At 45.8% G+C, this 27,879-nt stretch overlaps 1 protein-coding gene across 4 annotated transcripts in view; it reads left to right on the forward strand.

The window, feature by feature from the left end:
• The window catches only part of rmnd1 (required for meiotic nuclear division 1 homolog), a 139,680-nt gene that overhangs the window by 77,811 nt on the left and 33,990 nt on the right, over positions 1–27,879 (forward strand). For all 4 annotated transcript variants that reach the window (XM_085981828.1, XM_085981830.1, XM_085981831.1 and 1 more), the window contains 4 exons: positions 10,502–10,541; positions 11,494–11,594; positions 21,475–21,581; positions 23,110–23,174. In XM_085981828.1, the coding sequence (XP_085837954.1) occupies positions 10,502–10,541; positions 11,494–11,594; positions 21,475–21,581; positions 23,110–23,174 (313 nt within the window). The remainder of the gene's footprint in view (positions 1–10,501; positions 10,542–11,493; positions 11,595–21,474; positions 21,582–23,109; positions 23,175–27,879) is intronic.

The raw sequence follows: 27,879 nt of genomic DNA on the forward strand, positions 1-27,879 counted from the left end.
TTGGGTACATTCTAGTGTGCAAGTTGCACTTTAATATATTTTGTGCTCTCCCAGGATATGACTCGTACACTAGTGCAACTGATTGGGCTTTTACTGAATTGACCAGCATTAAACAGATGCAGCTAATGCAAAGGGTTTTTACAATTATTTTCCATTATTCTAACATTTGCAACCATTTTGTTAAACTGCAACTTTACTGAAGTAATAAATGAAAAGGGATGCATTTAGATAGGTTTTAGCACACAAGAGACACTCTTGGCATGAATAGAAGTAGAGTGCTAAACCTAGATAAAACCACTTCATTACCATTCGGTTTTATATTTACATAGTATTACGTAGTATTTACAGCACAGAAACAGGCCATGCGGCCCAACAGGTCCATGCCGGTGTTTATGCTCCACACGAGCCTCCTCCCCTTCTTCAACTAACCCCATCAACATATCTTTCTATTCCTTTCTCCTTCATATGTTTATCGAGCTTCCCCTTAAATGCATCTACATTATTCACCTCAACTACTCCTCGTGGTAGCTGCTTCCACATTTTAACCACTCTGAGTAAAGAAGTTTCTCCAGAATTCCCTATTGGATCTATTAGTGACTATTTTATATTTATGGCCCCTAGTTCTGGTCTCGCCTGCAAGTGGAAACATCTTCTCTATGTTTACCCTATCAAACCCTTTCATAATCTTAAAGACCTCTATCTGGTCAACCCCTCAGCCTTCTCTTAATAATAATTCAACTTTATTGTCATTGCACAAGTACATGAACAACGAAATGTGATCTTGCAAGCTCCCATGAGTCCAGTACAAATAACATTAACATTAAACGTAAATAGCACCGTCCTGGGAGAAGCAAAGCCGCTGCGTCTGTGCGCGCCGCCATTCCATTTCCACTATTCCTCCTGTCCGACAATCTTCAGCTCAACGCCCGGGCCTACTCACCAGCCGCCCCTCCCGGGGCTCCTTCCGTGATCTTCTCACCAACCGCCCCTCCTCGGGGCTCCTTCCGTGACCTTCTGCACCTGGTCTTCCCTGATGGTCACCCCTCTAGGTACTAACCAGGCCTGGCTCTGCTTAACTTCCAAGCCTTGCCAGTGACCCTGTCCCTAGTCCCAGGAACAGGGCTTTTCTCTTAGCTAGAGAAAAGAGCCCTAGCCTGTTCAATCTTTCCTGATAGGTATAACCTCTCAGTTCTGATATCATTTGTTTTCCCCAAACAAATTTCCAGAGCTGTCACAACTCTGGAACAGTGAAATGTTCTGGGACTTGGTAAAAGCTTGTGCCTCGCCATAAATTTTCAATTATTTGGTAATCAGAATTTATTTCAGTCTGCCAGTAATCTCATTGGGTCATTGTATATGAGAAAATGTTCACTTTTTGTTAGATTTAAGACACCAAGGCGCAAGTTAGGTGTTGAAACATAACTTCTTATGAGCCAGTCACTCGATAAATTTCAAGTTCAATGTTTTTATATGTTGGACACGTTAGCACCGATTTTAACCTTACCCATCCTGTGGGAACGGGGCGTGCTCAGGTCGAATGCCTGTTTTACAACCCGTCCGATTTTATGCTACATTGACTTGAGTGGAGCGTAAAATTGGGTGGGGTGTAAAACGGTTGTTGCGCTGATCCCTCCCCATTCCCCCTGGCTAGGTAAGATTATAATCGAGACTTTAGAGCCTGAGTAAACTGGAACTGGGCTTTTTTGGGTCAATTTGTAAAAATCCAGAATTTTATCTAATCAGCTTGTTTTGATTCAGGTTGGCTTTTCCCTTTTAAAAATTACTGTACACGTGTGGACACTGTGGGCGTGAAATTCGGTAACGCCCCTTTCTGGGGCAGTGACGCTGGCGAGGCAGGACATCCTGCGCACGGCAAGGAAATCCCACCCCGGCCGCGAATTCGCCTTTCCGCCCCACCCAGGAAGTGGAGCGCAATCTCGGGCGCTCCATTTCCTGTTGGGGCGGTAACCGAGGCGATGTCGGGGCGCGATCGGCGGAGGCTCCGCGGAGCGCTGCCGCATTTCAACGCCCCTCCCCTTCAGTTAAAGGGCAGGGCCGCTGCGCACTCTGCAGGGTCTCCGATGGCCCCAACTAGGCCACCAGAGCGGTGTGGTGCCAAGACGCGGTGCTGGGCTGCGCAATGGAAGCCAGGACCATGCCACCGCACACCGCAGAGGGCCGACCTGGAGGTCGGCTAAAAAAAAAAAAATGTCGGGTCGTGGTCGCACCTCCCCTTTAATTACCGCCTCGCGAGTGGAGGTTGGCCCAGCTTGCAACCCTCGAGGCTAGCGCTGACACCGCCCGCGGCATCCTCGCAAGGGGGCAGCCGAATTTCTGCCGCGGAGCGGTAAGGGGACGCCACACATGGCGATAACTTCATCGCTGGATGCGGGAGGCACTTTTTCCGCCCCACCACCCCCCCACCCCCAACTTCCACGGCCGATAACCCCTTTGCGCCCCCTGCTGGCGCTAACAGCAGGCGGAAAGGAGATGAATATCGCCCCTTATATATCTTGCCATTGGTTTCTTATGGTTACAATGTGTCCTGTGTAAGGAGCTCCTGTCTGCTGTGAGAATCATCAATAAAATTAGTATTTTATTTATTTCCAGTTAATTACCTGGTATCACACATCTGATTCCTGGCAATATACTGGTGCAGGGGGAAGAGGAGTGCATCTGCTGTCCCAGGCGAGCTAATGAGGGAAGTCTGTGTTTGATTCCTGCCAATGCAGAACCACCAGTTTTCATTGCTGTGTAAGGAGGATCGTACAACAGCAAGTGAGAACAGATCTTTGGCTTTGTGAACCTCCAAATTTTAGGACCGCCAAAAATAAAGCAAATTCTCAAAGAAACTTTTATGTGTGTTTCTGGCTTTTTTTTGAATGTTTAAAGGACTGAATATATTCAATGCTGTCTGATTATATGTAACAGCAGCTTTGATGCAGAACAACTAAAATTTCAATGGCTGAATTAAACCACAGTTCTCTCTCCACTGCAGAAACCCTAATCTATGGCATTATCACCTCTAGAATTGATTTCTCGAATGCCCTCCGCATCCGCATCTCCTTCTTCGCCCTTTACAAATTCTAGTTAATCCAAGACTTTTGTGGCCTAAGCTTTCTCTTGGACAGAGGTCAGTGCTCTCACCGCTCCTGTGGTCTTCAAGCTCCACTGGTTCCCTGTCCCCTAATGCTTCAAGGCCCTCATCCTCTCTTTCAATTTCCTGCGCAGCCTCACCCCATCTTACCTGAGACCTTCTCCAGCCCTATTTTTTTTTTAATTCATTGATGGGATGTGGGCGTCGCTGGCTAGGCCTGCATTTAGTGCCCATCCCTAATTGCCCTTGAGAAGATGGTGGTGAGCCGCCTTCTTGAACCGCTGCAGTCCATATGGTGTAGGTACACCCACAATGCTGTTAGGAAGGGAGTTCCAGGATTTTGGCCCAGCGACAGTGAAGGAACGGCGATACAGGTCCAAGTCAGGATGGTGTGTGGCTTGGAGGGGAACTTGTAGGTGGTGATGTTCCCATGCGTCTGCTGCCCTTGTCCTTCTAAGTGGTAGAGGTCGCGGGTTTGGAAGGTGCTGTTGAAGGAGCTTTGGCGAGTTGCTGCAGTGCATCTTGTAGATGGTACACACTGCAGCCACAGTGCGCCGGTGGTGGAGGGAGTGAATGTTGAAGGTGGTGGATGGAGTGCCAATCAAGCGGGCTGCTTTATCCTGAATGGTGTCGAGCTTCTTGAGTGTTGTTGGAGCTGCACTCATCCGGGCAAGTGGAGAGTATTCCATCACACTCCTGACTTGTGCCTTGTAGATGGTGGAAAGGCTTTGGGGAGTCAGGAGGTGAGACACTCGCTGCAGAATTCCCAGCCTCTGGCCTGCTCTTGTAGCTGCAGTATTTATATGGCTGGTCCAGTTCAGTTTCTGATCAATGGTAACCCCCAGGATGTTGATAGTGGGGGATTCAGCGATGGTAATGCCATTGAATGTCAAGGGGAGATGGTTCGAGTCTCGCTTGTTGGAGATGGTCATTGCCTGGCACTTGTGTGGTGCGAATGTTACTAGCCACTTGTCAGCCCAAGTCTGAATGTTGTCCAGGTCTTGCTGCATATGGACACGGACTGCGTCAGTATCTGACAAAACTCGAATGGTGCTGAACAGTGTGCAATCATCAGCGAACATCCCCACTTCTGACCTTATGATGGAGGGAAGGTCATTGATGAAACAGCTGAAGATGGTTGGGCCTAGGACACTGCCCTGAGGAACTCCTGCAGTGATGTCATGTGATTGAGATGAATGACCTCCAACAACCACAGCCAACTTCCTTTGTGCTAGGTATGATTCCAACCAATGGAGAGTTTTCCCCTTGATTCCCATTGACTTCAGTTTTGCTAGGGCTCCTTGATGCCACACTCGATCAAATGCTGCCTTGATGTCAAGGGCAGTCACTCTCACCTCACCTCTTGAGTTCAGCTCTTTTGTCCATGTTTGGACCAAGGCTGTAATGAGGTCAGGAGCTGAGTGGCCCTGGCGGAACCCAAACTGGGCGTCAGTTAGCAGGTTATTGCTGAGTAAGTGCCGCTTGATAGCACTGTCGATGACACCTTCCATCACTTTGCTGATGATTGAGAGTAGACTGATGGGACGGTAATTGGCCGGGTCGAATTTGTCCTGCTTTTTGTAGACAGGACATACTTGGGCAATTTTCCACATTGCCGGGTAGATGCCAGCGTTGTAGCTGTACTGGAACAGCTTGGCTAGGGGCGCAGCTAGTTCTGGAGCACAAGTCTTCAGTACTATTGCCGGAATGTTGTCAGGGCCCATAGCCTTTGCAGTATCCAGTGTCTTCAGCTGTTTCTTGACATCACGTGGAGTGAATTGAATCGGCTGAAGACTGGCATCTGTGATGCTGGGGACCTCAGGAGGAGGCTGAGATGGATCATCCACTCGGCACTTCTGGCTGAAGATAGTTGCAAATGCTTCAGCCTTGCCTTTTGCACTCACGTGCTGGGCTCCACCATCATTGAGGATGGGGATATTTTTGGAGCCTCCTCCTCCTGTTAACTGTTTGATTGTCCACCACCACTCACGACTGGATGTGGCAGGACTGCAGAGCTTTGATTTGATCCGATGGTTGTGAGATCGCTTAGCTCTGTCTATCGCATGTTGCTTCCGTTGTTTGGCATGCAAGTAGCCCTGTGTTGTAGCCTCACCAGGTTGACTCCATGCTCTCCTGCCCTCTTCGTTAAACCAGGGTTGATCTCCCGGCTTGATGGTAATGGTAGAGTGAGGGATATGCCGGGCCATGAGGTTACAGATTGTGGTTGAATACAATTCTGCTGCTGCTGATGGCCCACAGCGCCTCATGGATGCCTAGTTTTGAGTTGCCAGATCTGTTTGAAATCTGTCCCATTTAGCACGGTGGTAGTGCCACACAACACGGTGGAGGGTATCCTCAACATGAAGACGGGACTTCGGCTCCACAAGGACTGTACGGTGGTCACTTCCACCAATGCTGTCATGGACAGATGCATCTGCAACAGGTAGATTGGTGAGGACGAGATCAAGTAGGTTTTTCCCTCTTGTTGGTTCCCTCACCAACTTGCACTCTCTGTTGCTCTGTCTGGCTTTCTGATTTTCCTCTGTTCCACCATGAAGAGACTGTTTCTTTTGCTGCTACATCTCAGCCCTTTAGAACTTTCTCATGAAACTGCTCCAACTCGTTGAGGTCGATTTTCAGTGTGCCGTGAGGCAGGCTTTTAGGCGTGCGGGGGGCAAAAATCCCGAATTCGGGGGACCCGACACCATCCCGCCCAAAACCCGCCTCCACGTAAGTTTCAAAGGAGGCGGGTACCCGCCCCGCGCTGGGACCCGCCGACCCGAGGCGGGAAGGGATTAGTGCCAATTAACTGCCTGTTAACAGGTAGTTAACGGGCAGTTTTTAGCCTAATCCCTATTTTGAAGGTGTGTGAGATTCCCAACGGCTCCAAACCACGGCAGGTTAGAGGAGGCGGGCCATCAGGTTGAAGGACTTGGAGGGATCGAGATGTCGGTGTTCAGGTGAGTGATGTGTGCATGAGTGCAAAGGTAAGTGTGTTTGGTGTGTCTAAAGTGTGTAAAGTAGTTTAAATTACCTGTACTTACCTTTTACAGCCTTCCTTCCTCTAGGCTTCGGGAGTCCATCATTCAGCCGGCACAGAAAGCAGAATGGCCACGAGCTGTCAAAAGTGACAGCCTTCAGCTTTCAGTGCCGGCGAGATTTCTAACTGAGTCTGCGTAGAAGGACTCCGGTTAGAAGTAAGACTGTCAGTGTTTGACAGCTTCAAGCAGCTGTGAAACACTGATATTTCATCTGTCAACACGTCTTGACAGATGAAATTTCAGTCTGTGACGTCACCTGTTGTCGGGTGGCCCTTAATTGGCCTGCTGAGCCCGCTGGGCGGGCTCAACAAGGTCAATCAAGGGAAAATCGCGTGGATTGGCCGCATCTCGATGGAGGCGGGACTAAAACCCTAAAGTTGTAGTCCTGCCTCCTTCCTGACTTCTGAATGAAAATCCAGCCCGTTATCTCTCCTTCTCACTTCAGAAACTTAACTCTTGACCATGCGTTTGGTTCCCTGTCTCTAATCTTTCTTATCTCTCCACTCAGAATCTCTATGCTATTTTGTAAAGTGAGTTGAGATATTCCACTACATGAGCGGTGTTCTAAAATGCAAGTTGTTGATCATTAAATGTTTCCCTATAGTGAGTCCACACTGGCTGTTAATATTAATGTTCTATCTCTTTTGCATGAGGAAACCTCAATGCACTGGGATTGTATTGATGCCCTTTGATGCATAGTTTGCTGGGAAGAATAATTTGAGGAAATGCCTCCAAGAGTTACTGAGCAATATTGCTAGTTGAGCAACTGCTTGGTATATGTACCTTTTGGGAGGAAACACAGTGGTCCAGTAAAAGGTTATTCTACCTAGAACATAAGAATTAGGAGCAAGAGTAGGCCATACGGCTCTTCGAACCTGCTCTGCCATTCAGTAAGATTGTGGCTAATCTTCGATCTCAACTCCACTTTCCCGCCCGATCTCCATACCCCTTGATTCCCCTAGAGTCCAAAAATCTATCTATCTCAGCCTTGAATATACTCAACGACTCAGCATCCACAGCCCTCTGGGGCAGAGAATTCCAAAAATTCCAGGACAAAGCAGCTCGCTTGATTGGCACCCTATCCACTACCTTAAACATTGACTCCCTCCACCACCGGCGTACCGTGGCTGCAGTGTGTACCATCTACAAGATGCACTGCAGCAACTCGCCAAGGCTTCTTCAGCAGCACCTCCCAAACCCGCGACCTCTTCCACCTAGAAGGACAAGGGCAGCAGGCGCATGGGAACACCACCATCTCCAAGTTCCCCTCCAAGTCACACACCATCCTGACTTAGAAGTATATCGCCGATCCTTCATCGTCGCTGGGTCAAAATCCTGGAACTCCCTACCTAACAGCACTGTGGGAGCACCTTCACCACACAGACTGCAGCGGTTCAAGAAGGCGGCTCACCACCACCTTCTCAAAGGCAATTAGGGATGGGCACTAAATGCTGGCCTTGCCAGCGATGCCCACATCCCATAAAACAATTTTTTTTTTAAATGTTTAATTCACAACCCTCTGAGTGAAGAAATTCCTTCTCATCTCAGTCTTAAATGGCTGACCCCTTATCCTGAGACGATGCCCCCTAGTTCTGGACTCTCCAGCCAGGGGAAACAATGTCTCAGCATCTACCTTGTCAATCACCCTCAGAATTTTATATGTTTCAATGAAATCACCTCTCATTCTTCTAAACTCCAGAGAGTATAGGCCCAATCTACTCATTCTCTCCTCATAGGACAACCCTCTCATCCCAGGACAACCCTCTCATCCCAGGAATCAATCTAGTGAACCTTAGTACATGCCTTAGAGGTAATGCAACATTCTCAGATAAGGAGACCAAAAGAGTGTACAGTACTCCAGGTGTGGTCTCACCAAAGCCCTGTACAATTCTAGTAAAACTTCCTTACTCTTGTACTCCAACCCCCATGCAATAAAAGCCAATATGCCATTTGCCCTCCTAATTGCTTGCTGTACCTACATGCTAACTGTCTGTGTTTCCTGTATGAGGACACTTGATTCTCTCTGAACACCAACATTTAATAGTTCCTCACCATTTAAAAAATATTCTGTTTTGCTATTCTTCCTACCAAAGTTAATAACCTCATATTTCCTCACATTATACTCCATCTGCCACCTTATTGCCCACTCACTTAATCTGTCTGCAGCCCTTTGTGTCATCCTCACAGCTTACTTTCCCACCGAGCTTTGTATCATCAGCAAACTTGGATACATTATACTCGTTCACTTCATCAAGTCACTAATATAGATTGTAAATAGCTGAGGCCCCAACACTGATCCTTGCGGCACCCCACTAGTTATAGCCTGCCAACCAGAAAATGACCTGGTTATCCCAACTCTCTGTATTCTGTCCATTAACCAATCCTCTATCCGTGCTAATATATTACCCCCAACCCCATGAGCATCTTGCGTAGCAACCTTTTATGTGGCACTTTATTGAATGCCTTTTGGAAATCCAAATATACTACATCCACTGGTTCCCCTTTACCTACCCTGCCAGTTACATCCTCAAACAACTCTTAATAAATTTGTTCAACACGATTTCCCTTTCATAAAACCATGTGGACTCTGCCTAATCATATAATTTTCCTTAATAATGGATTCCCGCATTTTCCCGACAACTGATGTCAGGCTAACTGGCTTGTAGTTCCCCGTATTCTCTCCCTCCTTTCTTGAATAGCGGGATTACATTTGTTACCTTCCAATCCGCTGGGACCGTTCCTGAATCTAGGGAATTTTGGAAGATTGCAACCAATGCATCCACTATCTCTGCAGCCACCTCTTTTAGAACCCTAGGATGTAGGCCATCAAGTCCAGGGGATTTGTCGACTTTTAGTCCCATTCGTTTCTCTACTGATATTAATTACTTTTAAGTTCCTCACTTTTATTAACCCCTTGGTTCCCCACTATTTTTGGTATGCTTTTTGTGTATTCTACAGTGAAGACAGATACAAAAATATTTGTTTAAAGTCTCTGCCATTTCCTACGTCCCCATTATAATTCCACCTGTCTCAGCCTCTAAGGGACCAATGCTTACTTTTGCTACTCTCGTCCATATTACATACTTGTAGAAGCTCTTACATTCTGTTTATATATTTCTTGCTAGTTTTCTCTTGTATTCTGTTTTCTCCCTTTTTATCAATTTTTTGGTCATCCTTTGCTGGTTTCTAAAGATCTCCCAATCGTCAGGCATACTACTATTCTTCGCAACACTATAAACCTCTTCTTTTAATCCAATGCTAACCTTAGATTAAAAGAAGAGGCTTACCAGTTGCATGGCTACTGCTTAGGCAACCTTCAAAGAGATGTCCATTGATCATACACATGAAAACCTGCTATACAGAGCATCCCCCATACATTTACCAATCACTGTTTAAACTTAATCATGGGTGGTAAACCTGTCTGGCAGGCTCCTAATCATGAGTACTACTGGGTTAGTCTTGATTGAGGTGTAGGGTTTTATTCATTCTTCAAACTGATGGTTCATTCACCTACTGCTTGTCCACTTTGCAAGGGGCATATGTATTAATATTTTATTAGTCTCTTTTCAGCTGCAATTCAGAATGAACTACCATTTTGATGCATGTGCATGTCCTTTATACAGAGTGGAGTGGGATACTGTATGGGTCAGCATGGTGCAACATCGCTGTGGAACATTACACACCCTAGAATCTTGTGCAGTATAGCCTAGCTCCAGTAGTGTGTGGAGGAGGCATAATTTTGAAGAATGAAGAGCCTCTTTGTGAAAACATGCTTTGATTTTAGCTATGGTCTCAGTTTGGTAGGTTAGTGATTGCAGATGACACTAAGTTAGGAGGCACAGTAAGTTGTGTGGATGGGAGGAGGAAGTTACACAGGGACATGGACTAAGTGAGTGGATGGAGTTAAATGTGGGGAAATGTGAGGTCATCCACTTTGGATCTGAGAAAGACTCTCTTCCCCAAATGTCTGTGGATGCTGGGTCAATGGAAAATTTAAAGGTTCATTGTTTTGGGAACCTTGGAAAAGAAGAAAGTATGGGACACTTTATAAATGCAAAAGAAGTGATTTCAAAAAGAATATTACATAGTTCACCAACAACTTATTTCACCAAACATTACCATTTTGTAGTAAACCTATCATTTGTAGTACTAAATGTATTAATAGCTGTTAACAATTTGAGAAAAATGAATTCGCTTTTTGCATTTTATAAATGTAATTCAGTCATAAGGCTGCGAAATTATATTCTATCCAGTCTATTATCTGGCTGTTAAAATATAACAGAATCTGGCTGTTAAAAGAGAACAGATGGTCCTCTCCATGACCTTCTGCAACACTAACAATTTTTGTTTCTTGCACACACAGGGAGGGCTCTGTTGTCTTTTGGAATGTGGAAGATAAAACAGTAAGTTGAATCATACTGCATTTATCCCAGGTATAGTTTAGTTTTCCTACCCCCTTTTTAACTGTGTGTTTACCCCCCCCCCACGCACACACACACACACACACACATTTTTAACTGTGTTGGTATGAAACATTCTTCATCGTGTCAACCTATGGGATCTGCTGCCCACTGGTAGCACACAATCCTCATTCTGGCAACTCAAGCGACCTCATTCTATGAGGTTTTCTGTCTACTGGGGTATCTGACAGCTCTGATTCTACCAGTCATTGGGAATAACTGTCCATTTTTATCACATCATCCTGCAAAACCTGGGCACTTGCTGCCCACTAGTATCACACAGTGAATCCTTTTAATACACACCAGTAATCAGAAACAGCTTCTTGTCACTTGCTGTCTACATTATTCAGTATTCTCCATTCAAGACATGTGTGTGATATTGCATTATTGCTGCAGTGGAAGTTAATTTATTTACAAGGTTTTTTAATTGTGCGGATCCTAATTTCACAAGAAAAGGCTTCATCATAAATAAAAGGGTTTCAAGTAAATAAAGCTAATCCTAGAGGGTTCAACTAAACATTTTCAAAACAGATTGGAATGTTAAAATGCCCCTGGCCTGTGCACCCAGTTAGGGTATAGAGGTATTAATTGAGTAGCAAGAGTAGATGCAATGTATTTCTGATGTAATAACTCTAAACAGGCCTAGACTTTCTGATTGCATAATTTGAATGGGAACAATAAACCATTGGGTTACAGTTAGCATTATAATTATGCTGATTGGAAAAAGCTAGGCTCCAGTGTGCTATGCAGATTGAAATCATTAGAGTTTGCATTCATTGTGTTTCAAATTTCTTTTGTAAGTTGATGCGTTTTTACAAAAGGTGCTTGTGAATGTAAGCATGAACTATTTTTCTAGTCTTTCATTTATAATGGTCTCCTAATGCTCTGCCTGTAGATGAAACGTATTATGCAAATCTTGGAACCGCATGAGATCCAGCCGTATGAAGTTGCTTTGGTTCATTGGGAAAATGAGGAAGTTAACTATCGGATTTCAGAGTAAGGACAGGCTATTATTTTAATTAATTAGAATGTTTTCAATGTATAGTGGAAATCTGAAAGCCTAGAAAAGAAATGCTTGTGTAAAACCACCTTTGAATTGCTTAATATCATTTAGTCAACATGTAAATAAATCTAAATATAACTAGAACATTAGAGTTCAGACATCCTGGCCTCGATATTAACCGGGAAGGAGGGGTGGGGGTTAAAAATTTTAGAACGGGGTGGTAGCGTGCCAGAAAATCATGGTACTACACTTAATGCCCAGTTCTTGTCTGCTGCCATTTTGCTTGGGGCCTTCACTGGGGGCCCAGGTGCCTGCCTCAACCAGGTGAGAGCCTCATTAAAGTATTTAAATCAGAGTCTTATGATGTCAATAGGACCCCAACACTTTTTTCTTAAGCAAATGTGAAATTGTTGGATCCGCCCAGTACTACTACTATAACTTGCTATCTATCACACCCAGGGTGCCGATTTCTGTACTGCTGCTTGGGAGGGATGGAGTGATGGTGCTTCATCAGGGGAATTGTCCCCCTCCCAGTCATGGGCCTAGAAAAAGGTGAGAGGGGCAAGGGTCAGCAGAGCATGGAAAGGCTCGGCAGCAGCAGATGATTACCAGCACCGTGCAGCATGCTGCCTGTATGTATAATTGCTTTAGGAAAGAGAAAAGGTGCAAGTAATAGGCAGACATCCTGCTGAACGTGGCCCCCAGCCTCACCAGCGCTCTTTGATCTGCCTGCTGCAGTGATTTCCATGGCTTACACCTCCAACTAGGTGAGAGCCTGGACGGAAGCTGGCCCTCCCCAGGTTCTGGTCCACTCCCGGTTATTGTGAGCCATATTCTCCTGCAGAAACAGAGGGAGCAGGTTAGTATGTGGTGTTGTAAAGTATTGTCCAGATGTGTGAGGCAGCTTCGTATAGCGTGCATGCTGAGAGAAAGAAGAAGCAAGATGTGAGCAGGATGGGAAGGTGATCACGTGCATGAAAGTGGCTCCAGTGTGAAATGTAAAAGCAGTTAGCAAAATACTGTTTTTGTGTCTGTTGTGAGGGCCGCAGCAACAGATGAGTGTGTGATTGGAATGAGATTAGTACAGTGTCCTCTTGTGGTTGGTGGAGAAGCAAGTGGTGCACGGGAAGGAAGTGCCATGGCCAGAATTAATGCAGAGAAATGGAGATGAGAAGAAATCATTCTTACCCTTGCTGTCCAGCCAGCTCATTGAATCACTTGCGGCATTGAACCCATGTCCTTGGGCGTTGATATTGTCTGCCATCTCGCTCCAAGCCTGTTGCAACATCTGCTTGGACCATCCAATGGTAACAATGCCCTCACCTACTCCACAACCAGCGTCACTGCTAAGTCAGTGACATGCGGTGCTCTTGTCTGCGATGTGTTGCTCCCAAAAAGCCTCCCGAGTAACGGTCTAGATTTCAAACAGAGATGAAGGACGCCTCGCTTTAAGAGGTGCATTTACTCTAAATGGGAAATCCTGCCCTCCAATTGAGCAGGGTGCCCATTACCACTGGAAACGCATAGGCAGCCCGCCAATGAAAAGTTGTGTTCCTCAGATTGATGACATTGAGCAATCACCCGCTTGAAAACCGCCCTCAGTAAAAAAAATTGACATAATCATCTTTAGAAAGGGAAATATTCCTCTACCTGTATTGCACTGAGTACTGGGCTTCGGCAAGATGAGGCAACCCCAGCTAGCCAAGTTTCACAGGCTTCTGAGTCATCACTTCTTGGCCCTATACCAACTTGGCAGCAAATAGTATATGTACCTCTTGGAGCATATAAGATCTCAACTAAAACATTTAGTACCAGTCAATACTGAACATGCCACTGTTCTGAAACAGTTGAAACCGAAGTCTTCAGTATCAGTATCAAAGTATTTTTCCTGGCATTAAGCATCCTCAGTCCTGAGCACCACTCAGGAGTCATCATTAACATCAGTTAATGACTCAACATTAGTAATGAGAGGGCATTACTAGCCTCGAACTGAAAGTCCATTAAATCTCTTGTTTTCATCTGTGTTCTTAAGTGTGATACTTTAGTGTGAATGTCTGCTACTGGATAAGTCATGAGTCTGTTTTCATCATGATAGGGTAAAACTATTGTTTTAATTTTAGGGAAAAAGTTGGTGTGAGTACCAAACTTGATTTCCTAAATATATAGGCATGTGAAACTCCTGTCAAGAGGGTGATTAGGTGCTGCACATTCCCTAGAGTCAAGCATTGTGAGCATTTTTATGATTCCCTGCACCAGCTACCCTGTGGACTACACCACAAGATCTATTAATAGGCCATGTCTGATTTTTCAAACCTTGCCAAAAGTGAACCACATTTACGAATGCAGCCTGGATATCCTGAATGTTATGGCCATGCCTGGCTCTTAGTGATATTCTGTACTCAGCTTAAATTTAGGAATATATCATTGCAGTATATTACTAATGATCCTTGGGCAAGTAATACAAACAGTTAAACCCTTCAGAAGGAATATAGTACTGTTACTGAATTCACTGGGCAAGGTTTTCGCACCACAGGGTGACACAAGTTAAGTCAGTGATACAGATGGCATAGCCATCCATGAGCAATCTTTCATTCCCTTGGGTCAAAAATAAACTACTGACTGTTTTAACAGAGCAGCAGGGTGCAGTTTCCGCCCTAGACCAAGGAGCAGAGTTTGCTGCTTTTGTTATTTTCTTTGTCACCATTCTTAGATTTACATTTCTTGTCTGCTGGCAGATTTGCAAACCAAGATGCTTGAGATATCCTTCATTTGTAAGGGCCTCTGTAGGGAGCAGATGGAGGAGCTGCTGGAGTTTTAAGTTTTTGACATGGTCAGACAAGCTAGCCTAATCCCAAGTGAGCAGGCAACCTCCTGGTCTACAGGTTGGATAAAACCTTCCTTAGTTTTAGTTGCAGTCATTTTGCACAGCAGTCGCTTCCCTCCACCACCCTCACACCCCCCCCCCCCCCCCCCAAATCAAAAACACAGAGGCTTAAGTGGAAGCTTCACCCTGATGTCGGCCCACTTCATCCGCCCAACAGTGACTCCTTTCCTCCAACCTGTTAAGTATGTGTATTGTATTGAACAATTAACACAAAGACTTAAACGTATAACTCAAACAGGTCTTTACTGGTTGGAGGTAGGGACTATACTGAATACAAGATTACTGCACAGTGCTTATATACCGGTGTGTTCACCCCCGGTATTACGTCTACAGCAGCCTGAGAAAGTAGTACATCTCTTAAGGTGGAACAGGCTTAAGCTCTCTTAAGGTGGAACAGGTTACATACACAACACTCCTCCCTTCTTAGCTTTATAGTCATCCCCCCCATTTAACATAACGTAATAACATATATACATATATAACTTCATGTTTAACGTAACATATCACAGATTCAGTCTCTGTGGTGTAGTCGGTTCACGTTACTCATTCAATAGTCCTTTCATGGATTTAACAGCTTGAACTTCCGAACTGATTTGGCTCCGTTCGGAGGGACCACGTGTGATCTGGTAGAGGTGATAATGGTTCAGATGGGTCATCTTCCGTTTTTACTTCTCCTTTTCTGCTTCTTGGAGACTCTCTGGGCTCCATTGTCAGCTGCCACAGCTGCCAGCTGCATGCGCAGTTCCTCCTTCTCTTCCTCCTGTTTCCGTCGTAGAGCCAGCTTCTCCCGATGTTCCGTAGACTTTTGGTGCTCCTCCATGATTTCTGCACTTTGGGAGTCGAAGTTACAAGCTGGGCAGGACAGGACATCGTAATATTCGGTGTCGTCCACCAGGTCATGGTAATATTCGGTGTCGTCCTGAGCTAGACCAGTGAGAGGGTCGTCTATTTCCTCCATACCCAGCTGGACGTTAGCCAGCTCTTGTTCCAAATCCAGACATCTTTCCTGAAGAGACTTCTTCATGTGTACCTCTGCATCCAGCTTTTTCTGGGCTTTCAGCAAGTCGTTTACTAGTGACCTCATTTGTGATTTTAATACTTCAACTTCCTTTGGAGATTGATTGATCGGACTATGCAATCCCTCTACCGGAGCAGCTGTTTCAGCGGTCTGTTGTTCTACATTGACGTGAGTCAGCGTACTTTTGGCATCCAATGGCTGCTCTGTTGCAGTCGTTTCAGTCTGTGTCGTCACATCAGCCATCTCAATGACTTTTGAGAGCTCCGAACCCTTTTCCTTTGAAGATCGCAGCTCGTGTTCAAGTTTTTCCCATTTCAGAGTCTTGTCCCTCAGCATATGAAGGAGTTGGCTGACCGTTAACTCTTCTGACACCAGATTATGGCACGCACCTTCAGAACCTGAATCAGCTTTGATTCGTTCGGCCTCCTCGCGCAGATGGTTGGTGTGCTCCTGCTCCATTTTCTCCATCAGTTGCTTCTGTTGACTTTCCAGATTCTCCCACTCTGTAACAAAGAACTTTTTTATTTCATTCATCTCTTGCTCAAAACGGCAAATCATTTGTTCTAATTGCTGTTGTAGTTTGAAATGGAGTTGAGTTCGAGCCCAGTGTCCCTCAAAAATGTGCATATCAGTAGACTTGACAGACTCAGAATTCTCTGTTAAACTATGTTGTTGTTGCTCAGTGGAATTCTGTGCTGAAACTTTGTCTTTTGCACATGGGTTGGTCTTACCATCATCAGTTCTAGAGTCTGGGCTGATTATCTGCACCGAGTTCTCACTCTTTATGGCTTTTAGCGAATGCCAGTCCATATTTATGTTTCTAAACCACTCCCGGCCTAGTAGTGGTGGACCTCCCTCCGGTAGCACATATAAGTCCATTATTTGACTTCCTTCGCCCTTGTTGGCCACTGCAACCTTTATTGTCCCGATGGGGTACACTCTCTGCCCCGTGTAGGTTGTCAATATAATCTCCGTATCCTGTAGGGGAATATGTTGGAATAACCTTCTGTAATCTTTCTTATTCATGACCGACAATGCCGATCCAGTGTCCAATTCCATTTTTACTTGGACTCCTTCTATCTGAAGAGTAACCCAAATTGTCTGGAGGTCTGCACCCTTACCAACGTTGAGTACCCTTAAGCTAGCCAGTTCAATACTGCTTAAGCCAGCCAGTTCATTACTGCTAGCGTCTGAATCGGACTCCTGTTCGGCCACCTTGTGTACTTTTGCGTATTTTCCTTGCGGTGACTTCTTGTTGCTGGTCTTCTTCCCTGACCTGCATACTCTAGCTATGTGTCCAAGCCTACCACAAGTTCTACATTCTTGGTTTTTAAACCAACACTGGTTCTGATCATGCGTTGTCTTTCCACAACGATAACATTTGCCAGAACTCACACCCAATTTGTGTGCACTGAGCTCCGGTGACCGTAGCTGCATTACTGCCGTGCCTCTCGCTGCGGCTTCGTGTGCTGCTGCCATAGTGACCGCCTTCTCAAGCGTCAGCTCATTCTCCTCGAGCAGTCGCTTTTGTGTATCCTGTTTAAATAAACCACACACAAATTTGTCTCGTAGTGCATCTGTCAGTCCCGTTCCAAACTGGCAATATTTCGCTAATTTACGCAATTCCAGCAAATATTCAGCATTGCTTTCATGCTGTAGCTGCCTTCTGTCGTAAAATTTAAATCGTTCCGCTAGCATCAGCGGCGTGGGGTTTAGATGATCTTTCAGGACAGTAACAATCTCATCGAACGTCTTATCCGCCGGTTCATCTGGTGATAACAGGTGTTTCAATTGCCTGTATGTCTTCGCACCCATTAAATTTAATAATGTTAGAGCTTTATCTTGGTCACGAATTTTACTGGCCTTACAATAATTTTTTACTCTTTCAACATATATGGCCCAATCTTCGATGTCACTATCAAAGTTGCTAATATTCCCGTGTTTAGGCATTGTAGTACTTTATCAGATTTGCAATTTCTCAGATTTTTTTTTTTTACTGCTATCCAAGATGGCGGCTTCCCGCTCTTGCCGTCGTCCTCCGCCCACAAAATGGCGGTTTTCCCGCGCTTGGCGGTCTTCACCCGTCCCCCGACGCCGTCTCCCTTCAGCCCCCGAGTGCGGCCCTTATCTTTGCCGCGATCGCCCGAGTGCGGCCCTTATCAGCGGATGCGATCGATGGCCCGGCTGCGCCCCTCACTTCAAAGCGGCCCGGCCCTTATCTGCCGATCGCTATCGCCCTACCTCTCTCTTCCCCCAGCCCTGTCTTCTACTCCGGTTCACAAGCTGATGGAGGCTTCAGGGTCCTAATGCCTGTCGCTTCCAGTGGGGTGGTGTGGTTTGAAACCTCTCTTCAACCGCCGTGGAATAACTGCCGCAGGGTAAGAACCTGACTCGTCGCCAGTGTTAAGTATGTGTATTGTATTGAACAATTAACACAAAGACTTAAATGTATAACTCAAACAGGTCTTTACTGGTTGGAGGTAGGGACTATACTGAATACAAGATTACTGCACAGTGCTTATATACCGGTGTGTTCACCCCCGGTATTACGTCTACAGCAGCCTGAGAAAGTAGTACATCTCTTAAGGTGGAACAGGCTTAAGCTCTCTTAAGGTGGAACAGGTTACATACACAACACAACCTTCCTTGTATCACAGGCAATCTCTGGAGGTTAGAGAGTGCCTCAGTTAGATATATTACTGATGAAGGAACATCATGGATGCTTGGATCAAAGAAGCAATCCTTTACACTTCCAATGATTTTCTAAATTCTGTGTATTGCCCATTTTAATCATTTAGGAAGACTAATATAGAAGATTTTCTAAAAGTACAGGAACCAACAAAACAATATTCTTGCTGTTTATTTCACAGTCAGTCCTGCTAATGAGTTCCACCTAAATGCGCTTCGAAACTGGAATTATAGGAGAACTAAAAAATAAAATTTCTGGGCTAAAGGCTTCCTGGGATTGCTGACACATCTACTACAGAGCAGAAAAACATAAGCCAGAAAAAGCAAAAACATCTGTGAAATTGAGGAAAACACAGGAGAATCTTCACTCTCCAATTGAAGAAACTCTACTGAGACACTGCCTGGAATGGGTACCATTTATTGTGATGTACCAAGCATATTTAGCTGCTTTGAGGGATGTAGCTTCTGTATTTTATGGTGTTAAAATCATGTTCAGTATTCTTCAAAAACCAATTATGAAGAATTCACAACTAAAGCCTTCATTGGATGTCGTGTTCATAAGGTTTCATTTACAGACAGTTCTGGGATCAATCTCCCTACTCCAGATAATGCAGAAAGAGAATTGGCCCTTTGTCCTCTATTGACAAGTCTCAACAGAACATTTTCTGCATGTTTTGGTCCAATAGCTGTGGACAAACTCGCCGTCGACTGGTCCGATGAGATGGCCAATTCTTTCACGGACACGAGAAGGGCCCTGGCTAACGCGACCATGCTGGCACATCCGTTACCTGATGCGCCGATCGCTCTCACCACTGACGCTTCGGACTATACGGTCAGCGCCGTCCACGAACACTGGGTCAACGGCGCCTGGCAACCGCTTGCCTTCTTCAACCGGCAGCTCCGCCCCCTTCAGCCGGCAGCTCCGCCCAACGAGCGGAAGTACAGCACCTTTGATTGCGAGCTTCTCGGCCTCTACCTCGCCGTCCGACACTTCCGTTTCCTGCTGGAGGCCCACCTGTTCGCGGCGTTCGTGGACCACAAGCCGTTGACCTTTGCTATGGCCAAAGCCTCCGAGCCGTGGTCGGCCCGTCAGCAACGGCAGTTAGCCTTCATCTCGGAGTTTACAACAGCCATCCAGCATGTGGATGGGAAAGACAACCCCGTCGCCGACTGTCTCTCCCGAGCCGTCGCCAGCGCCGTACACCTCGGCATCGACTACACCCACATGGCGGCCAACCAGGCCTCTGACCTGGACGTCTAGGCCTACAGGACGGCGGTCACGGGCCTTCAACTGGCGGACGTCGCATTCGACGCTGCCGGCACCACACTCCTGTGCGACGTCTCCGTCGTGCCCGAAGGGTGGAGACGGCAAGTTTTCGACGCCGTCCATAATCTTTCCCACCCGGGCAGGAAGCCGTCACACAAGCTGGTGGTGGCTAAGTTCGCCTGGCACGGGCTCAGGAAAGACGTTCGCGACTGGGCCAGCACCTGCGTGGTATGCCAACGCTCGAAAGTACATCGCCATCCTAAGGCCCCGTTGGCGCCTTTCACGGTGCCTGAGAGGCGGTTCGACCACGTTAACGTGGACCTGGTGGGGCCCCTACCGCCCTCCCGTGGGTTCACCCACCTCCTCACAATGGTCGACAGAACCACCCGATGGCCGGAAGCCGTCCCGCTGTCTTCAACGACGGCCGCCGATGTGGCTTGGGCGTTCATCAGCACTTGGGTCGCCCGGTTCGGCGCCCCATCTGACATTTCCTCCGACCGGGGGCCCCAGTTCACGTCAGAGCTCTGGAACGCGGTCGCCCGTGGCCTCGGGTTGAGACTCCACCGCACCACAGCATACCACCCTCAGGCTAACGGGCTGTGTGAACAGTTTCATCGCTCCATGAAGGCCGTGCTCCGGGCCAGCCTCCGGGACGACAGCTGGATCGACAGACTCCCGTAGGTCATGCTGGGACTCAGGACCGCTCCCAAGGAGAACCTCCAGTTTTCGTCCGCCGAGCTCGTCTACGGCCAGCCGCTACGGGTTCCCGGGGATTTCATCCCCAACGCAACGAAACCTTGGTCTGCAGCCCGTCAGCGGTCCCACCTTCTTGACAACGCCAACGTTTTCGCGCCGGTGCCCACGTCGCAGCACGGCCTCCCGCAGTCCCACGTTCCGCTCGGCCTTCGTGAGGCAGAGTACGTTTTCGTCCGCCACGACGCCCACTGGGGATCTCTTCAGCCACCCTACGAGGGACCATTCCGCGTCCTGGAAACCGGGGACAAGACCTTCGTAGTGGATGTCGGCGGTAAGCCGGACTACATTTCCGTGGACCGTCTTAAGCCGTCCCACCTGGATCTGGACCGACCCGTTGAGTTGGCACAGCCCCCGAGGCGGGGCCGACCTCCGGTTTCCGCACCCTCAGTCCACCACCAAGCGCCCGAGGTCCCTCCGACGAACCCCCCGGTCCCCGCCCCGGAACTGAGGAGCCGTTCCGGCCGTGTGATCCGGCCCCCCCAACGACTGACATTGCCAGTGCTAGTGAATTCTGGGGGGACATATGTGGCGGAGACCACATAGGGACAATAACACAATGTATAGCCAATGCTGTTATATGTACCTAAACACAATTCACTATGTATAGCAATGTTGTGATATGTACATGCTGGGTTGGGTTATCGGTGCAGGGTTCCTTTAAGAGCGTCGGTAGCGTGATGACGTCATAGCCCCTGCACGGGGCTGAGCCTTGAGACCTCGTGGACAGTGATTAAAGTAAGACACATTTTGCCTTAGCTTAAACAAAAGTCTCTGCCTGTTGTTTTCTATCGATCCCAACAATCTCTTAATTGTCTCCCAAGCCGATACAAATGTTGCACTGTGTGCAAATAAACTACGGCTTTGTTTTGGTCTTTTGTTAGTGGATTTGAGAACAGATTTTTTTGATGTACGGTATTGTTACCAACCCCACTTGCGCTCACCTTTGTTCATCCCTAACAGGATAGGGAAAGCCCATTTACAGAGCAATTGGACTGTTTACACTCCAGAGAAGTCTCCATTTATGTAATCGTTCTGCAGTTTCAGAGCCTATTCTACGACCAGTGCTTATTTTAATGAAAGGACATCACAAGAATGGTTCATTTCATTGTTGTACTTGCTTTTGTTAGTGCAAAAGCAGTCAATTTATGGTGTGTGGGAAGATCAATTTGGGCAAGTGCTAGGATATTGTCAAGATTTTGCAAAATAAGCAAGCGTGCGCTATTATCACTACCATATCATTTATTTATTTATTTTCCACAGAGGACATTCTAAGCTGCATCGAGGAGAGATTTTGTTGAATTCTGATCTGGAACCAGATGAATCTATTTTGGAGAAGTTTGCATTTTCGAATGCACTTTCCTTGTCAGGTGAGACACGCATATGTGGATGCACTTCTGATCCTGTACTTTTTGCTCATTATATCTTGGCGATTATTGCAAATAAAATAACCATTTTACAATACAATCACTGATATCCCTGAATATGCATTATTCAATCCATTTTCAAACTGATTTTCGATTGAACCATTCATATTGACGATCTTCTTCAGAAGTACTATTTTGTATAGTCTCCCCTCGAAGATCGTGCTGCTTTTTAAAATGAAAATCATTTTACGTTATATGTTTGTTTTGATATCCATTTTGATATGTAGAGAGAAATTACAGCCCATTTATAGAGCCCTTTACACTCAGTCTCAATGGCAAAGGGGTGTTTATGTAGCTAACTGTGTGGGTTGATAAGAATGTCGCTTTTAGTTGCCATGGTGTGGAGATGCCGGAGTTGGACTGGGGTGGACAAATGTAAGAAATCACACAACACCAGGTTATAGTCCAACAGCTTTATTTGAAATCACAAGCTTTCGGAGCGCTGCTCCTTCTTCAGGTGAAGTGGAGAAATGCATAAAGACACAGCTTATATAGTCAGAGAATCATGTCAGATGTTTACAGGTAACCTTTCCAACTGCCATTTGTCACACCTCGGCAGAGAGATAATCACAGCAGTCAAAGGTGTGAATGGTGTCCAAACAGGTCAGTCAGGGAAACATTACATCAAAGAACAATGAGGTGGGGTCACAAGGGGTCAAATATTGCAGATGCTGGGGTCTGTATGAAAAACAAAAAAACAGACAAAAAACATTTTTTTTGGCTGGAAATCACAGCAGGTCCGGCCGCATCTGTGTAGAGAGAACAAGCCAATGTCGACTCGAGTCTGGATGACCCTGCATCAGGTGGGGTTACATGTAGCGTGACATGAACCCAAGATCTCGGTTAAGGCCGTCCTCATGGGTGCGGAACTTGGCTATCAGTTTCTGCTCGACGATTTTGCGTTGTCGTGTGTCTCGAAGGCCACCTTGGAGAATGCTTACCCGAAGATCGGAGGCTGAATGTCCTTGACTGCTGAAGTGTTCCCCGACTGGGAGGAATGGGGCTCAAGATCGTGACAGGGAGGAATTTGTTGAATGGTTTCTCCAGCCTTGGGGAAATCAGCTGAGTCATCCACATCATGTGGGACTGGAGTCATGTGGGCCAGAGCGGATAGGGTGTGACAGCTTCCCTTCCCTGAAAGACATTAGTGAATCAGTCAAGTTTTAACGACATTCTGATAGCTTCATGGTCATTTTCTGGAGCTGGCCCGCAACTTAGCAGATTTGTTGAATTCGGTTTCACTACTTGCCATTTTGTAGCCTTAAAGGAACACCTTCCCTGCATTAACAGTAGAAGAATGCATTGTGCATGATATGGTATAATGCTGATGCTGTTATAGAACAATGTAAAATCCAATTCACCATCAGCAATTCACAGGAAGTCTATTTACAAGTTAGTTTTATATGCCAATTGCTGAAATTTTTGACAGTATTGAAAGTTTGTAACGGCTTCATCTTAACTTTGGTTGCAGTAAAACTTGCCATCTGGGAGGTGTCACTAGATAACTTTGTTGAATCCATTCAGTCCATCCCTGAGGTGAGTAATGTAAATAGTATCCTGCTTCAGATTGATAAACAAACCCCCATCTAACCTGGGGCCTGAATTTAAAATAAACATAGATAGTAAATGATATTGAAATATTATCCGACCCCCATCTCCATTAAAATAATTGTGTTAACCCCAATAATATAAAGGCTGAATATTGGGATAATACCTGAATTTGGAAATGTTTTGAGAAAGTTTGCTTATAATTGAAATATTAACAACTGAAATCCTTGCGAAAGTCAGTCAGCTACCATGGTTTGCATTTTGATTTGCTGACATTAACTGGAATTTATTAAAAATGACTCCAGTTTTACCACTTTCTCATTTTTAAATTTTAATTATTTTCTTTATCTTTGATAGAAAATGACAGCCTCCTCGGTAATTCAGTAGGCAAGTGCACCATGTAATGTAATATAGGGAGTAGGAAGGTCCCAGATTCAACTCTTGGTCAATGCTGAGTTAGCTGACCTCAACTGGGGAGGTGGTAGAAGTGTTACAATTGGTCTTGGTGTGTGCCTGGCTGATGAGAACTGGATTAAACACAGGCTTGTTTTGTACGTTGGGTGAGATTGAGGTGACCCCCGTTGGAGCAGAGGGAGACCATGGGCTGGATTTTCATTCAGGAGTCGGGTAGGAGGCGGGACTACAACTTTCGGGGTTGTAGTCCCGCCTCCACTGAGATGTGGCCAATCCACGCGATTTTAACTTGACTGACCTTGTTGAGCCCGCCCAGCGGGCTCAGCAGGCCAATTAAGGGCCACCCGGCAACAGGTGACGTCACAGACTGAAATGTCATCTGTCAAGAGGTTTTGACAGATGAAATATCAGCGTTTCACAGCTGTTTGAAGCTGTCAAACACTGACAGTCTTCTAACCTGAGTCCTTCTCCACAGACTCAGTTAGAAATCTCTCCTGCACAGAAAGCTGCAGGCTGTCACTTTTGACAGTTCGCAGCCATTCTGCTTTCTGTGCCAGTGAGATGAGGGACTCCCGAGACCTAAAGGAAGGAAGGCTCAAAAGGTAAGAAAAGGTCATTTAAACTTCTTTAAACACTTTAGACACACCAAACACACTTACCTTTGCACTCATGCACACATCACTCACCTGAACACTGACATCTCGACCCCTCCAAGTCCTTCAACCTGACGGCCCGCCTCGCAATTTTGGCGTGATTTGGAGCCGTCAGGAATCCCACACTTCAGCATTAAAAATAGGGATTAGGTTAAAAACTGCCTGTTAACTACCTGTTAGCAAGAGCAAGGTAGCAGTGGGGGAATTAAAAACCAGAGCGTGTCAGGAAGGGACAGAATGTATAATGATAAAGGTAAAGTAGTAAAAGGGGTAAAAGCAGGAATAAATTGTCAGAAAACATATTTGAAAGTTCTTTATCTGAATGCACGCAGCATTCGTAACAAAATTGACGAGTTGACGGTACAAATAACTACACATGGGTATGATCTGGTGGCCATTACGGAAACATGGCTGCAAGATAATCATGACTGGGAACTAAACATACAAGGGTATTTGACAATTAGGAAGGACAGACAGGAAGGAAAGGGAGGCGGGGTTGCTATGTTAATCAAGGATGGAATCACTGCAATAGTCAGAAATGATATCGGGTCAAAGGATCAGGATAGTGAAATAGTTTGGGTGGAGATAAGGAATAATAAGGGGAAAAAGTCACTAGTGGGCGTAGTCTATAGGCTTCCTAACAGTTGCAACTCTGTTGGTCGGAGTATAAATCAGGAAATAGTTGGGGCTTGTAATAAGGGAACAGCTATAATCATGGGGGATTTTAACTTTCATATTGACTGGACTAATCAAATTGGGCATGGCAGCCTTGATGAAGAGTTCATAGAGTGTATTAGGGACAGGTTCCTTGAGCAGTATGTAACTGAACCAACCAGGGGGCAGGCAATCTTAGATCTGGTCCTGTGTAATGAGACAGGATTAATAAAAAATGTCCTAGTAAAGGATCCCCTTGGAATGTGTGACCATAATATGGTTGAATTCCAAATTCAGTTTGAGGATGAGAGAGTTGGATCTCAAACCAGCGTACTGAGCTTAAATAAAGGAGACTATGAAGGTATGAGAGTAGAATTGACTAAAGTGGACTGGGAAAACAGATTAAAGTGTAAGACGGTACAAGAGCAGTGGTCTACATTCAAGGAGATATTTCACATCTTTCAAGGTAAATATATTCCACTGAGGAAAAAGGGGAATAAAAGAAAAGACAGCCATCCGTGGCTTAGTAAAGTAATAAAGGATAGTATCCGACTGAAAACAAGGGCATATAAAGTAGCCAAATCTAGTGGGAGGATAGAAGATTGGGAAGCATTTAAAAGCCAGCAAACAATAACTAAAAGATTAATTAAGAAAGGGAAGATAGATTATGAAAGTAAACTAGCAAAAAATATAAAAACAGATAGCAAGAGTTTCTACAGCTATATAAAAAGAAAAAGGGTGGCTAAAGTGAACGTTGGTCCCTTAGAGGATGGGACCGGGAAACTAGTGGTGGGGAACATGGAGATGGCAAAGACGCTGAACAAATATTTTGTATCAGTCTTTACAGTAGAGGACACTAAAAATATCCCAACACTGGACAAACAGGGGGCAATGGGGGGGGGGGGGAGGAGCTAAAGACGATTAAAATCACTAAGGAAATGGTACTCAGTAAAATAATGGGACTTAAGGCGGATAAATCCCCCAGACCTGATGGCCTACATCCTAGGGTCTTGAGAGAAGTGGCGGTAGGGATTGTGGATGCATTGGTGATTATTTTCCAGAACTCCCTGGACTCAGGAAAGGTCCCGGCAGATTGGAAAACTGCTAATGTAACACCCTTATTTAAGAAGGGAAGTAGACAAAAAGCTGGAAACTATAGACCAGTTAGCCTAATATCTGTGGTTGGCAAAATGTTGGAGTCCATTATTAAGGAAACAGTAACAGAGCATTTGGATAAACATAATTTAATAGGACAGAGTCAGCATGGTTTTATGAAGGGAAGTCATGTTTGACAAATTTGCTCGAATTCTTTGAGGATGTAACATACAGGGTGGATAAAGGGGAACCAGTGGATGTAGTGTATTTGGACTTCCAAAAGGCATTCGACAAGGTTCCACACAAAAGATTACTGATCAAGATAAGAAATCACGGGATTGGGGGTAATATACTGGCATGGGTGGAAGATTGGCTATCTAACAGAAAACAAAGAGTTGGGATAAATGGTTCGTTCTCGGGCTGGCAATCAGTAACTAGTGGTGTTCTGCAGGGGTCAGTGCTGGGACCCCAACTCTTTACAATCTATATTAACGATTTGGAGGAAGGGACCAAGTGCAACATATCCAAGTTTGCCGACGATACAAAGATGGGAGGGAAAGCAGTGAGTGAGGAGGACATAAAAAACCTGCAAAAGGACATAGACAGGCTAAGTGAGTGGGCAGAGATTTGGCAGATGCAATATAATGTTGGAAAGTGTGAGGTTATGCACTTTGGCAGAAAAAATCAAAGAGCAAGTTATTATCTAAATGGAGAGAAACTGCAAAGTGCTACAGTACAAAGGGATCTGGGGGTCCTGGTGCATGAAACACAAAAAGTTAGTATGCAGGTGCAGCAGGTGATCAGGAAGGCCAATGGAATCTTGGCTTTTATTGCAAGGGGGATGGAGTATTGAAACAGGGAAGTCTTGCTGCAGTTATACAGGGTATTGGTGAGGCCACACCTGGAATACTGCGTGCAGTTTTGGTTTCCATATTTAAGAAAAGATATACTTGCTCTCGAGGCGGTTCAGAGAAGGTTCACTTGGTTGATTCCGGAGATGAGGGGGTTGACGTATGAGGAAAGGTTGTGTAGGTTGGGACTCTACTCATTGGAGTTCAGAAGAATGAGAGGCGATCTTATCGAAACATATAAGATTGTGAGGGGGCTTGATCGGGTGGATGCAGTGAGGATGTTTTCACTGATGGGTGAGACTAGAACTAGGGGGCATAATCTAAGAATAAGGGGCTGCCCTTTCAAAACTGAGATGAGGAGAAACTTCTTCACTCGGAGGGTAGTAAATCTATGGAATTTTCTACCCCAGAGAGCTGCGGAAGCTGCAACATTAAATAAATTTAAAATGGAGATAGACAGTTTCCTAGCAGATAAGGGAATTAGGGGTTACGGGAAGAGGGCAGGGAAGTGTACGTGAGTCTAGATTCGGATCAGCCATGATCCTATTGAATGGCGGAGCAGGCCTGAGGGGCCGTATGGCCTACTTCTGCTCCTACTTCTTATGTTCTTATGTTAACAGGCAGTTAATTGGCACTAACCCCTTCCTGCCTCGGGTAGGCGGGTCCCAGTGCGGGGCGGGTACCCGCCTCCTTTGAAACTGGCATGGAGGCGGATTGGGTGCGGGATGGGGTCGGGACCCCTGATTTCGGGATTTTAACCCCCGACACGCCTCCAATCACGACTCCACAGCCCATTGAAAATCCAGCTCCATGAGTCAGTCCAGGGAAGAGAGGAACCTGAGGTTGTATCAGCATAGAAGTTTGGAGTGGGAGCGATCAGGAATCAGCAGCCCATGATGAGAGAGGAAGTATGGAAGGCAAGAGGGAATGGGTCAGAGAAGGAGGAAGTAGATGGAGAGTGCGCCACAATCCAACTGATTGGAAAAGCAACAGGCTACAGCATTACAAGTGACTTCAGCACTTTGT

Source organism: Somniosus microcephalus, chromosome 3 (genome assembly GCF_052327205.1).
Source record: "Somniosus microcephalus isolate GS21.2 chromosome 3, FLI_Smic_1.0, whole genome shotgun sequence".
Taxonomy (NCBI): Eukaryota; Metazoa; Chordata; class Chondrichthyes; order Squaliformes; family Somniosidae; genus Somniosus; species Somniosus microcephalus.